The sequence below is a fragment of the Rhinopithecus roxellana genome, chromosome 6 (assembly GCF_007565055.1).
Source record: "Rhinopithecus roxellana isolate Shanxi Qingling chromosome 6, ASM756505v1, whole genome shotgun sequence".
NCBI classification, from domain to species: domain Eukaryota; kingdom Metazoa; phylum Chordata; class Mammalia; order Primates; family Cercopithecidae; genus Rhinopithecus; species Rhinopithecus roxellana.
The window spans coordinates 154240832-154253754 of NC_044554.1; the positions used below are offsets into that span (position 1 = coordinate 154240832).

Here is a 12923-nt window from a genome sequence, read left to right on the forward strand (position 1 = left end):
GGGAGGAGGGCGAGGGATAAAAGACTACAAATACGGTACAGTGTATACATGGGTGATAGGTGCACCAAAATCTCACAAATCACCAATGAAGAACTTACTCATGTTACCAAATACCACCTGTACCCCAATAACTTATGGAAAAATAAAAAATAAATAAATTTTCTTCTTTTGGTTCATCTGAATTTTCTAAATATATACAAAGAACATGTTTTATCTTTACACTAAAAAATGTTTTTAAACAAGTTTATTGAGATGTAATTCATATATAACTTACCCTTTTAAAATACACAATGGTTTTTAGTATAGTCACATCACCACAATCTAATTTCAGAACATTTTTCTTACCCAAAAGGAAACTCTGTACCCAGTAGCTATCATTTCTCATTCCCCTACTCCTAGTCCTAGGCAACCACTAACATAAGATACTTTCTGTCGCCTTGAATTTGCCTATTCTGGACATTTTATACGAATGGCCTTATAATAATATGAGGTCTTTCTGACTGGTTTCTTTCACTTACCGTAATGTTTTTAATGTTTATCCATGTTGTAGTATGTATCAGAACTTCAGTTATTTTTATTATTAAAGAATATTCTATTGTATGGATATACCACATTTATTATCCATTTATCAGTTGATGGATATTTGGATTATTTCTACTGTTTGGCTATAACACTGCTACAAATAGTCATATTTTTTATGGTAGCACTGAAAATGAAGAAAGAATATTAACACAGGGAGATTACTGATAAGTCATTTTAACAGTCTAAATAAGTGATAAGAGTGTATCATTGATTGAAGGGCATTTGGGTTGGAAATAGTAGTGTGGGCCATGAAAAGAGATATATTTGGGAGGTAGCATCATCAGGTCTTGGTGACTGGCTGAATATGGAAAGTAAGAGAAACAGAGAGTCAAGGTTGTCTCTTCAGGCCCCTGGTCTGGGCATTGAGTAACATCATCCACTGAGATCAGACACACAGAAGGATGTGAGTTTCCTTCAGGCATGTGGAATTGCCTGAAGGAGTACTGGTGGAGATATGTGGAGCTTGGAAGAGAGGCCAACCAGAAGGTATAGGAATTACGGTGGTAGCTGGATGAGACTGTCCAGGGGAGCATGAAGATGGAAAACCAATAGTCAGGAGACAGAAAAGGGAATAAGAAGCCACAGAGCAGACTAGAGAAGCCAAGGAATGAGAATGGTGTATGAGGAGAACTGTCTCATTGTAAAATGCTGCAGAGTAGTAAAGTGGATTCTAAGCAAAGTGTGAAATTATGGAATCACTTTGACAAAGTGAAACATAGTCAGAGATCAATAACTTGAATGACTTGGCCTATGCTCAAGAGGAGATACAGACATGGGAGGGGACAGAATCTATAAAGCAGTTGTGCACATTTCTGCAGTCCTGCAAAGGACTTGGGTTAGTTCATGAGAACTGAAATACAAACAAGCTCCACAAACACATGGTCATTGCCCTTTTAATAACTTACTTCCTTCTGAAAAAAAATTAATTTTCCTGATTTATGAATTGGCCCTTGTTGTTTCCTTACCACCATTTCGGATACAATTATATAGTTGTCTTCCTGTTGGTTCTTTCTATCACAGGGCCTTTTTACAAAAGTTATATATGTCATTTTCAGAAAATGTACAAAATATACAGAAGAGAAAGAGCAAGAGGAGACTCAGATGCCACCTGTAATTCTAACATGCAGGGATAGTTAACATTAACACACACCTTGGTTTATATTCTTCTGGACCCAATTTTGAGAAGTCTATAACTAAAGCTCAGTATTGTGTTTACTGCCTTTGCTAACTTACATAGAAAGGTCTATCCTGCTTCCATATCAATGTATCCTTTATATCCTTCTGTGATTTATGAAATTTCTTTTTTTGAATTTAAATACCTTATTTGTCTGAAATGTATTGTGTGATATGGGATGAGGTAGGGAATCTATTTCTTCTCTCCAAATGGTTGGCCAGTTTCCAACACTATTTTTAACCTAATTCATCTTGTCCTCTCTTCATTGCTTTGAAATGCCACATTAGCACATGTGGTTAGAGTTAATGTTAACACATTCTAAGTTTTTACATATATAATTGAAGGGAAGAGGGTGGATCCTCCTGCTTAAGGAAGTTTTAATTATCCCAGTTGCTGTAATCATAGAAAAGCAAAACATAACACAAAGATATGCACTCAAAAACTAACTGACCACTTATAAAATTAGTCCGTACTCAAATATCCTCCTGCATTTAACACTAAATGAATCTCTGCCTGCTACCAACATTCTATTGGTTAATCCCTCACTGACTGTAGGAAATTACTGCAAATACAACACGAATTGGCTGCAGAGGAAAACTACAAATCTTGCAAATTATGTCAGGTTTAACGCAGTTAAAGTGTTATTGGAGAACTGTGTCTGTCACATGCAAGGCCAGTGACCAGTGAAAATCTGGCAGTCAGTTCAGTTGACAGTAAAGAAAAGAAAACAGACCACAATGATGACATGATAGCTGTTTCTAATGAAAATGACTTGCATATTGAAGGACTAAGAGAGACTGCTAGGAAAACAGATCATGCCTTGGAATATTTTTTCTTAAAAGGACCCTTTCTGTAAAGGTGCCTGTAAGGCCAAAGTTGAGTGTACACTATTGTCATTCACTTTTGCTTAATAATGAATAATCTGAAAATGCAAATTTTACACTGCAGTCAAGTATAGCCCAAGGTACACATCTGGCACAGCATGACACAGCAGGATTGGAGTGCAGGTGCACAATCCCGTGCATTATATAGTCATACCTATGTAGCCATAACATGGGAGGACTCATCACCTGGCTCTGAGCCACTATTGTCTGGGAGGTGCATAAATCCAGCACCAACAGTGTGAGTGAGTTGCTGAATAAAGCCACGTCCCACCTACCTGTGGTCTCTCAAGTGTTCTTTCAGCTACCCACTACCCCATCAATTTCCCTCAGACCTCTGCTTGGGCTGGAACCTAACACCTGTATAATCTTATAATCGTATTCTTTGAATTGAACTCTAGAATCTTTTTGTCAAGTTCTCCCAAGTTCCTTTGGGATTTTACAATAGTATTCATCATTATTACTAACAGAAACTCACATTTAGTGAGAATTTGCTATGTGTCAGGTACTTGCTAAGCATTTTCCATGTACTACTATATTTAATTTGGCCAACAAATCTATAGTGAAGTATCATTATTTTTCCTATTTATAGTTGAGAAAACAAAGAAGTGGAAAGACTAAGTACTTGTTCCATATCATATAACTGGTCAGCTTAGCTCTGGAACCCATATATTTCAGATGTGAAGTTCACTTCACAATAGCATTTTGCCATTTTGGAACTCACTCCCTTTTTTTTTTTTTTTTAAAAGTCAAGATAAAGTATTGTATTCTCTGTAGGAAAAACAGGCTCAGAAGCCATTTTTGTATATTTAATTCATCTAAATTTCCTTAAAGAATGACTTCAAACTTATAAAACGGCAAAGTGTAAAACCAACAGTTAAATCATACTGACAACTATGAAAGTAAACACCAAATGTCTTATCAAGCATCTAAGTGAGACCTGGGAGAATTAAATTTAAATTCAGTTTAAATGGGCCAATTGGAAGTAGCCTCAAAATAATATCAAATCCTTAAGGCCAAAGGTCATTAACTCAAGATTTAAACACTAAAGAGAATTTAAAATCTCTCTCTCAAAATGCTGGAATGGATATCTTATTCACATTTATACTCTGCATTCAGATTCATACTGTGTCTTTTCTCCTATCCACTTAATACAATAAAGATGCACAAAATGCTAATTCCTGGGTGCTCCCTACCACATCCCAAAATGATAACTTTTTAAATCCATATCTATGAAAAGATATGGATTATATAAGATACCTAATCTTATTTATCACACCTTCTTTGCTTCCTTTTACTCCCTCCTCTTGGCTTCCTTTTAGCCCAGGAATCTGGCAGTGTGAAAGAAAATACAGCTGAAGCTACGGCCCATTATGAAATGTGAAGTCATTTGATCACATTAAGAGAATATTCACTTGAGGCACCTGATCAGCCTGAATTGTCTTTACACCCCTTTTCCTTGCCCAACTTTCTATGCCTGCCCAGTGTGGTGCCTACAGCATTTGTTTTCCAAGCTTCTATCTGATGGGCCATCACTTACCTATCTCACTTCTTGGGCAAGGTATCACCTAGTTGAAATTAAGTTTAAGAAAAGCATAGAGGTGACAAAAACTCCAGTGTTCATGAGGTTAAAACAATAAGACTTCAAATATCATGAGTTAGGCCCACTCAGGTATACATTAAGTTTTGCATATATGCTTGAGAGGTTCAAGTCTTTGCCATAATTAGGGCTACTGAAATATTGTCCTAGATACTGAGGTTGTAAAAGGAAGCCTCCTGCAAAATACAGCAAGTCTTTTAGTCCTAGGCAGCTGCAGGGAGAAGGTTGGGAACATATATGCATGAAAAGGCCAGCTAGACCACTAAATCACTTACATTCAGATCTTTAAAATACACAAACCAGGTGGCCCTCTGTGACTTCTGCTCTAAGAGTAGAATGCATACTGCTGAGATTGGAAAACAGATATTTAATGAAAGTAGATTTCTTACAAGCTATATTCACCAGCAGAAAGATGTGAACACCAGAACTGCAGATGAGAGAAATAAATTTGATGGCTCTGCAACAACAATAAAAAGTTCACCAGAAAAGGTTAAGGGAAAAACCGATAGAGAATTGGTAAAGTCAAGCAGGAGAAATGTGAGGCAAAGAAGTTCATAAGGTAATTCCCACTGGGAAAGATTTTCAAACTCTGGACACCAGGGAGGATGTTGTCACCAGAGCCTTCACTACAGCGAAAAAAGGGCACATCCAAAGTGCTGGGCTCATAAATTCATGAGGCTAGGAAAGACCAAGGGTTTTTTATTCTGAGATGTTTATCCAACTGCAATTTAATAGGGAACATGGCAAAATTACACACACTCCTGCCTTTTAATACTGAGCACTTATTCACTTCACCTTCTTAGGCCTTCGTTACCTCAGCTGTTAAGTGAGGGAGATGAACCAGACGATTTCTAAGGTCCCATCTAAATCTTAAAAAATCATCTCTGCAAGAAAAGCTTGTATGCTTATGTATTCAGTTATCCAGTCCTTTCTAATATGTCACTTTGTATATTCTGATACAATGATTGGAGCTAAACCAACATTGTAAACTGCACAATTACAGGGTTGAAGCAAAAATAACTCCTCACAGTATTTCTTAATAAGAAATACTCATGATAATGTTATCACGTCACCTTTGGACATAATAAAAATTAAGCACAAAACAAATATAAGATAAATCTTTAATATATTTCTCATAGCAAAGCAAAGAGACTGTGTAAAACTATTTTCTGCCCTTTTCCTTTCACAGTGCTAGACATATTTAAGTGGGGGGGGGGGCGCGAGGTGAGGGGGGGCGGGGAGAAGGCCGAATCAAGAATAGCTTACACAGGAGGAGGCTCTGGCTAAAAACAGATTTGTACCACTGTGGTCTGTGTGGTCTAGAGGGAAGCACAGTGGGCTGGGATATTTGGATTCTAGACCTAACCCTTCCAGTAACCATGTAACTCCAGGCAAGAGATTTCAATTTTCCTGCCTCCACTTTCTATTTTAAGACAGCAATAATTCTACATGTTTCTTCTACCTCAAAAATATGCTAATACAGAGATAAGGCATGTGAAAAATCTGAGTTATAGGGAAGAAAAGTAGTATAGGCAATAATTAAGCATGTTAATGACAACAAGTGCTAATTTAACAATTTTTTAAGACCTCACTATCCTGATTAGATCAAGACAAGTGCCACTCAACCACAGAGTGGCAAGCGGGTCGTTGGCAAGTAAAGGCAAGGCATTGCGACTGTGACCCTGATGCACATGCACACAGCCTAAATCTCTCCAACAGAATGAACTCAGCTAGACCAAGCGTGAATCTGGCTGATGGCCCCCTGGCCTGTGAACAAACACACTGTCCATCTTTCTTCTTTTCTTCATTTCTTTCTCCCTTCCTTCTTTTCCTTCTTTCTCTGTCCCTTCCTTCCATACATTCAAAAACTTTGCACTGAGGTTTTAAAATGTTCCACATCCTAGATATGGACACAGTCCTTATGTTACTTACAAATCTAGTTACTTAAACAAAAACGACTAAGACGGGGATTTGGGGATCCCTGAACAGGAAAGCTCAGACAGAGACCTAAGAAGAGGATTCAGGGTTGCTGCAGCCTGAACTCACAGGTAATCAGCCAATCAGGTGGGCCATCCCATCCCTCTTCAAATTTTCTCTCTCTCTCCTTTTTTTAAATTAATATATCTGTCCTTTTCCCTCAAGTCTCCTTTGTTTTTCCTGTGGGCAAGCAGGGAGGGAGAGTCATAAACTGATACTTACTATAATGAATAGTTTTCATTTACTATCTCATTAAGCCTAAATATCTCTTAAGAAAACAATCCTGTAACAGTGGACAGAAGATGGACAAGTGGAACAGTTAAGACGATGTTACAGGGTGAGATAAAGAGGTTCTAAATGAAGGCAAACAATGTTAGAACTATTTCTCTATGGAAAGGCGTTTCTATTATAAAAGGCTAAATAAAAAAATATTCTTCTGGAATAAAGTTGGCTTCTACCTATGTATAGTTGAGGTAAAGATATTCAAATCATAGAATATAGAATCCATAACCCCAAACCAGCTATTTTTCCACTTTCAAATTTAAAGGCTGAATGATGCATATATCCATAACAATGATAGTAATTATAGCTTGAATTTTTTTAGAGTGTCTCTGTTCCAAGCATTGTGCTAGGTGCTTGATAAACTCATAAAGCACCAGCGGCAGGGCAAGCATTATCACATTCACTTTCTAAAGGAAGACATGAAGATTCTAGAAAAGAAAGTAACATACCCAGGGTCATATAAGTAGTAACAGATAAAAAGAGGCAGGATCCAAACATTGTTCTGTCTGTCCTCAGAGTCTGTGCCTATTAGATTATGCTACGCTGTCTCCATGTTTATCTTCTACAATTTCACTTGCATTCCTTTTCACTTCTAGGAATGCTGATTGAGAGGGAAAAGGAAGCAACAGCAAGACTACCAGAAAGGGAATGGGGGCAGGGAAGTAAAGAAAAGGCATGTAAGAAGGAAGAAGAGAAAACCACACCACTTCCCACACTATGGTTCTTGCTGTAGGAGGAAAGAGATGCTACACCTGCCGCATCAATAAATTCATTGATGTAATGCTCCTTGCTGCTGCCACAGACAGGCTAGGAAGAGGGAAGCAGGACTTGGGAACTGCTGCCCCTAAGAGACCTGAGGGCTGCATGACTGACTGCTCAGCCCCTATGACCATGGGAAGGGCAGCCCTGGGTGCCCATGACCATCACTGACTGTCCATGGAGGGGAAAGTGGAATCTCTCTCCATGCTGGCCCATGGGTTCCTGGGCTCTGAAGCCTGCTCGCATCTCTTGATCCCCACCTTTCACTTTGTCTCTTTCCCCCTTATTCTGATGACCACAAGCCAAACAAACAGCAGAAGAGACTGGACTCATCTGGATTACATTAGTTGCTTGTATCATGCTATTTACATTTATGAAATATTGTATCGCGAGATCACATTTAGTAAAACTTTTTCTTAAAAACAGTTTTATCCTCTAATCCACTTTTTATTGGTTAGAAGCCAAACAAAATGGATCGTATATTTAAAAGCAGAGAGAAGAAAAAAGACATACCATTCTAGAAATGTCTAGCAAGCAAATATCTCAAGAATATTTATTCAAGGGGTTACCCTGGGATGTCAGAGGGGAAACACGAAATCAATTGCCTTGGCTGTTGTCACTTTAATATGAAATGTAAACCCCAAATACAACCACAGGCAATTCCTTTAATTTGGGAGAAGTATAATTGTGTTTAGGGAGTGTGGACAGAGCTCTTACCTGGCATGACCATGGTCTGTGGGGCTGCTGCATCGGTACTTAGGCAGAGACGGCCACCTTTGGCTAATCTATCGCAGAGCAAGGTGATACGTTTCTTCAGTTGGCTTGTGTCTTTGGGTATGTTCAGCTGGCTGTTGAGGTTCAAAGCCTGCTCCTTCGAACTCTTCGACAGGCAAGTCTTCAACAGGTGGGAAATGGCAGCATCCACCGTTTCTTCCCAGCCCTGGATACAAAAGCCAATTTTGAATTAATACAAAGATGACAATGAGAAAAGTGGGCACTTGATACAGATTATTGAGTGTTTATGTTCAAGTGTTGGGGACCTGTGAAGAGTGTGGTATCTGGAACATTCCAGACTAGGCTGGTTTGGAATTCTAGCTCTGTTACTTGTTTGACCTTGAGCAAGTTACTTAATTCCTCTTAGCCTCATCTTCGTCTACAAATGAGGATGTTAATAGTCTGTCCCTCCGAGGATTGGAGATCCATGAGAAGGGTTTAGCCCTGAGCCAGGCATAGAGTAATGAGTAACAACAAAAAGAGTCTCAGGCATAGGTCTGTTTGATGATCTGGTGGGTAAAGCTGCCAGGATTATAGTTTGTTTTGCCTTATCTTTCTTATCTTCAGCTAAAGGAAAGCGGGCCAGGAGTGGGAGGACCTTTGGATACCCTGGGGGATACTGGAATGGCGGGAAAATCCTGGTGTCTCCCTCAGGTACTGGTTCCACAGCCTTGGGATTATAGACAGAAACAAAGGAGCTATTTCAAGAAGGATCCTGTGAAACACAGGACCTGCCTAGTACTGCTTACTGCCCAGGTGACAGTAAATGACCCAAAGGAAGTAGGCCATTGCCCCCACTTTTTTGGGGAATGGTGTGACTGTGCTGCAGTGAAAAACCTAGAAAAGTGCAGTGACAGCTGCAATTCCAGGAACGTCAGCACTAGGCAGGGACCTCAGCATTGTCATGGAGAGCACTGGCACCAGCAGGACTGGCATGGGGAGGCACCACCCTCAGGTGGGCTCAGCTAACACTGGCATCAAGGAGTATGAGGTAACGAGCAGGAGGGGTCAGTTAAGGACCTTCCTTTGGGCATCCCCAGAGGCTCCAGGAATAACTGGGTAAGATCTTTATGGGGATCTGGAGGTCCCAAGAAGCACAACAGGGAAGCTAAGCATGAGTGAAATCTGGGTGTTGCTGTGAATGTGACTCCATCTGTACACAAAGGCTGGTAAGGCCTAGAGCACCATGGGCCTGACCATCCAATACAATGATAAAGAAAGACAAGAAATGAATTTACGATCATAGAATACTGCGGAATAGTGCAAGTCCCTTATATTAGAGGTAAGAGACCTGAGACTCAGAGAGAAGGTTCCTCTGGAACCCCTCATTCCATCCTCAAACTTATCATTTGAGCCACCGCTCAAATATGCAAATCAGACGAGGTTACTTCCAAGCTTCAACTCTGATATGGTTTGGCTGTTGGCTGTGTCCCCACCCACATCTCATTTTGTAGTTCCCATAATCCCCACGCGTCATGGGAGGGACCCAGTGGGAGGTAACTGAATCATGGAGGTGGCTACCCCCATGCTGTTCTTGTGATAGTGAGTTCTCATGAGATCTGATGGTTGAATAAGCATCTGGCATTTCCCCTGCTGGCACTCATTCTCTCTCCTGCTGCCCTGTGAAGAGGTTCCTTCTGCAATGACTATAAGTTTCCCGACGACTCCCCAGCCACGCAGAACTGTGAGTCAATTAAACCTCTTTTCTTTATAAATTACCCAGTTTCAGGTATTTCCTTATAGCAGCATGAGAACAGACTAATACAAACTCCTAAATTCAAACAGTCATACTGGCATTTAAGGAACTTTCTGCTCCAGCTCTTGCTCCATTGTATTCTATTCCCATCCACCTGCACCCACATTGTCTCTCCCTTAGGCCTCTGTACATGGCCAGCGCGCATGCTGCAATGCCCTAACCTCTACTCTTTATCTGGCCAACTCCCACTTAATGACTTGCTCAGGCACTGCCATCCAAGGGCTGATGGGTGAACCCTCTTTGGGGCTCTGAGACTTCACACACCCAGATGCATCACAGCTCTTGTCATCCTGTGATGTGGGTGCTGTTTGCATGTCTGGTTTTCTGTGAGAGTGCCTGGAGTTCTCCACATCCCCACACTATTCTTGGTATACAGAGGATGGTCAAGAAATAGGTTTGCTGGACAGAGAGATGGTGAGATATAAAACCAGGGCCTTAAAGTTGGGAGAGCTTTGGAGATCTTTATGTCTAGTCTCGTGGGGGTTTTCCCAGGATCATTTATACAATAGCAACCATCTGCCTAGGCATAGCTGTCTTCAAGATCCAAAATCACCACTTTTTGAGGCAGTTCACTCCTTTCAGGGACATGTGTAGCCAACAGAAAACTATTCCCACACTGAGTCAAAGTCTACCTCATTGGCCCTTCTTCTGCCCTCCAGAGTCATGCAGAATAAATCTAACCTCTCTTCTACATGACAGCCTGTTTTATCTGTGAAGACAGCAATTCTGTACCCTCTCCTCCAGAATAAACATCCTAGTTCCTCCAGTTCTTCCTTACACAGAGTTTCAAGCTTTTTCTCCATTGTGACCACTCTTCTTTAAATGAGCTCCAATTTGAAGCACTTACAAATTTATACAGCTAAGTAGAGAACCCCCGAGTGACCCCAAAACACAGGGCTGCAGCTGGGAATGTAGGTATCCCACAGCCCTCCTTTTTTCTAGGAATTCTCCTGCCAGCCTGGCCTCCAGTTGCCTCTGCTCTCTTGGCAGTTGGATTACACTCTTGATTCACATTGAGTGCACAGACAACTAAGCCCCAGGTCTTTGCCACACTTGCCATGTCTCTTCTTCTAGGTTTATGAAGTTCTCTCTCTCTCTCTCTCTTTATTGAGACAGCGTTTTGCTCTTGTCGCCCAGGCTGGAGTGCAATGGCATAATCTCAGCTCACTGCAACTTCTGCCTCCCAGGTTCAAGCGATTCTCCTGCCTCAGCCTCCTGAGTAGCTGGGATTACAGGCGGGTGTCACCATACCTGGCTAATTTTTGTATTTTTAGTAGAGATGGGGTTTCACTGTATTGGCCAGGCTGGTCTTGAACTCCTGACCTCAGATGATCTGCCTGCTTCGGCCTCCAAAAGTGCTAGGATTATAGGCGTGAACCACCGTGTCTGGCCTGCAGTTGGTTCTTCAGATCAAAATGCAGACTCTACATGTTTCATCTAGAGAACTTCCCACTGATTGCCATAATCAGTTAATTGGGACTTTTCACTCTATTGGCCCACTTCTATTGGCCCACCTGTAGGGGTCACTAGGCAAATTAGGAAAAAAGTAAATGATTTTAAAGTCATCTTGAAAATCCTTTCAAGAGATTCAAGAGACCCAAAAGACCATAAAAACAGCTTCTGACCCCAAACCACTAAAGAATAATAAACCACTGGTTGTTACAAAGACATCTCTTTACTACTACCAAAATCTAAACTAGACTAATACCTAGAATTGACCTTGTATTTCAGTAACAATGGGAAGAGGTAAATGAAGACAAAATAGTAACCCAGACATCATTGGAGAGGACATGTTTTCAATTGGAGTCATGACGAAGACCTCTGGAGTATAAGAAGAAAAAATCCTTTGAATACAATTTGGCATTTGTATGCTCTGTGGTCATTTCAGCATTAAAATAGTTCCTACTCTCATTCATTTAAGGAAACTACTGTATCATAAATAGATTACTGTAACATATTAATTTAAGTAGATACGACATTTAGTTAATACAGAGTACTACACAATTTCTTTTCCTAATGCCAACTTGCAGATCAAGTCAAAAACCATGTCATGTTTAGGTATTTGGCATGGGATACTTCTTTAATATAAATGAGGCATGATGCCAGTACTTTAGAAAGATTGCCACTAAAACACAGAGTTATTACTTGGAGGGACTGAATTGATACATAAATTCAAATATAAGACTAAAAAGGAATATCTTTGAGACAAAAAAAGAGCCTTTGAGAGTTTTGTTAAATAAAAATACAATGTGATAATTCACTGATCAAACATGTAGCATACTTACCTATGGAAATGTGAAATAAAACTGTGGAATCTAGAATCTCAGGTGTGAGAAGTACCTTAAAGGTAAGCTACTTTAAACAGCTTTTTGGTATTTGAGTCCATTACCTTTATTCATAGCTCTTAAATTGGTAACGCTAATGTGCAGTTTTAATGTCTAAATACATACACATACTACATGCACATACCTAACCTTTAACCTTTAAAGATGAATATCAATCATACTAGTATTTTTGTCTTATATTGTGAGAGTAAAAGAAAACCTCAATTTGGGAAATACAGCACTAAACATTTCTGGAATTGAGCGTGCTCTCTTCAGTGAGAATTGATTTTTGTTATAGTTCTCAAATCCACAATTTGCTGTAAATTCCAGGTTGACCTGTGTGTATGGCTTTCAGAAAACAACAGTGCTGGGGGAGTGGGAGGGAACTGGGGAAGGGAAGGGAAGGGACAGATGTAAGAGAAGGGAAGGGGACTGGAGGGGAGGGGAGGGGAGGGAAGAGAAGGGACAGATGTAAGAGAAGGGAAGGGGACCGGAGGGGAGGGGAGGGAAGAGAAGGGAGAAGGAGTTAGTTAAATGTGCATGTTACTCTATTTTATCTTCTCCACAGCCCTTGTCGTTATTGGAAGTTAACTTATCCATTGGGTTTGTGGGGATTTTTTGGTTTACTTTGTCTAGTCTAGTATTGATAACTGGGTTTTCCTTTGTTTCCAGACCTTGGCTTTACCCAAGTCCTCTACCAGAGCCCTTGCTTTGGGAGCCTGCTGAAAGTGTCACTCCTTGATAGATAGCTGCCTAGCTTCTGCAAGATCCCTCCAAGGAACTGGACCCAGGGGCCGAGGGCCTCCCTGCTACC

At 40.4% G+C, this 12923-nt stretch overlaps 1 protein-coding gene across 4 annotated transcripts in view; it reads right to left on the minus strand.

The window, feature by feature from the left end:
• The window catches only part of BBS9 (Bardet-Biedl syndrome 9), a 617615-nt gene that overhangs the window by 169370 nt on the left and 435322 nt on the right, over window positions 1-12923 (minus strand). For all 4 annotated transcript variants that reach the window (XM_030932359.1, XM_030932358.1, XM_030932357.1 and 1 more), the window contains one exon: window positions 7973-8195. In XM_030932359.1, coding sequence (XP_030788219.1) covers window positions 7973-8195 — 223 coding nt within the window. The remainder of the gene's footprint in view (window positions 1-7972; window positions 8196-12923) is intronic.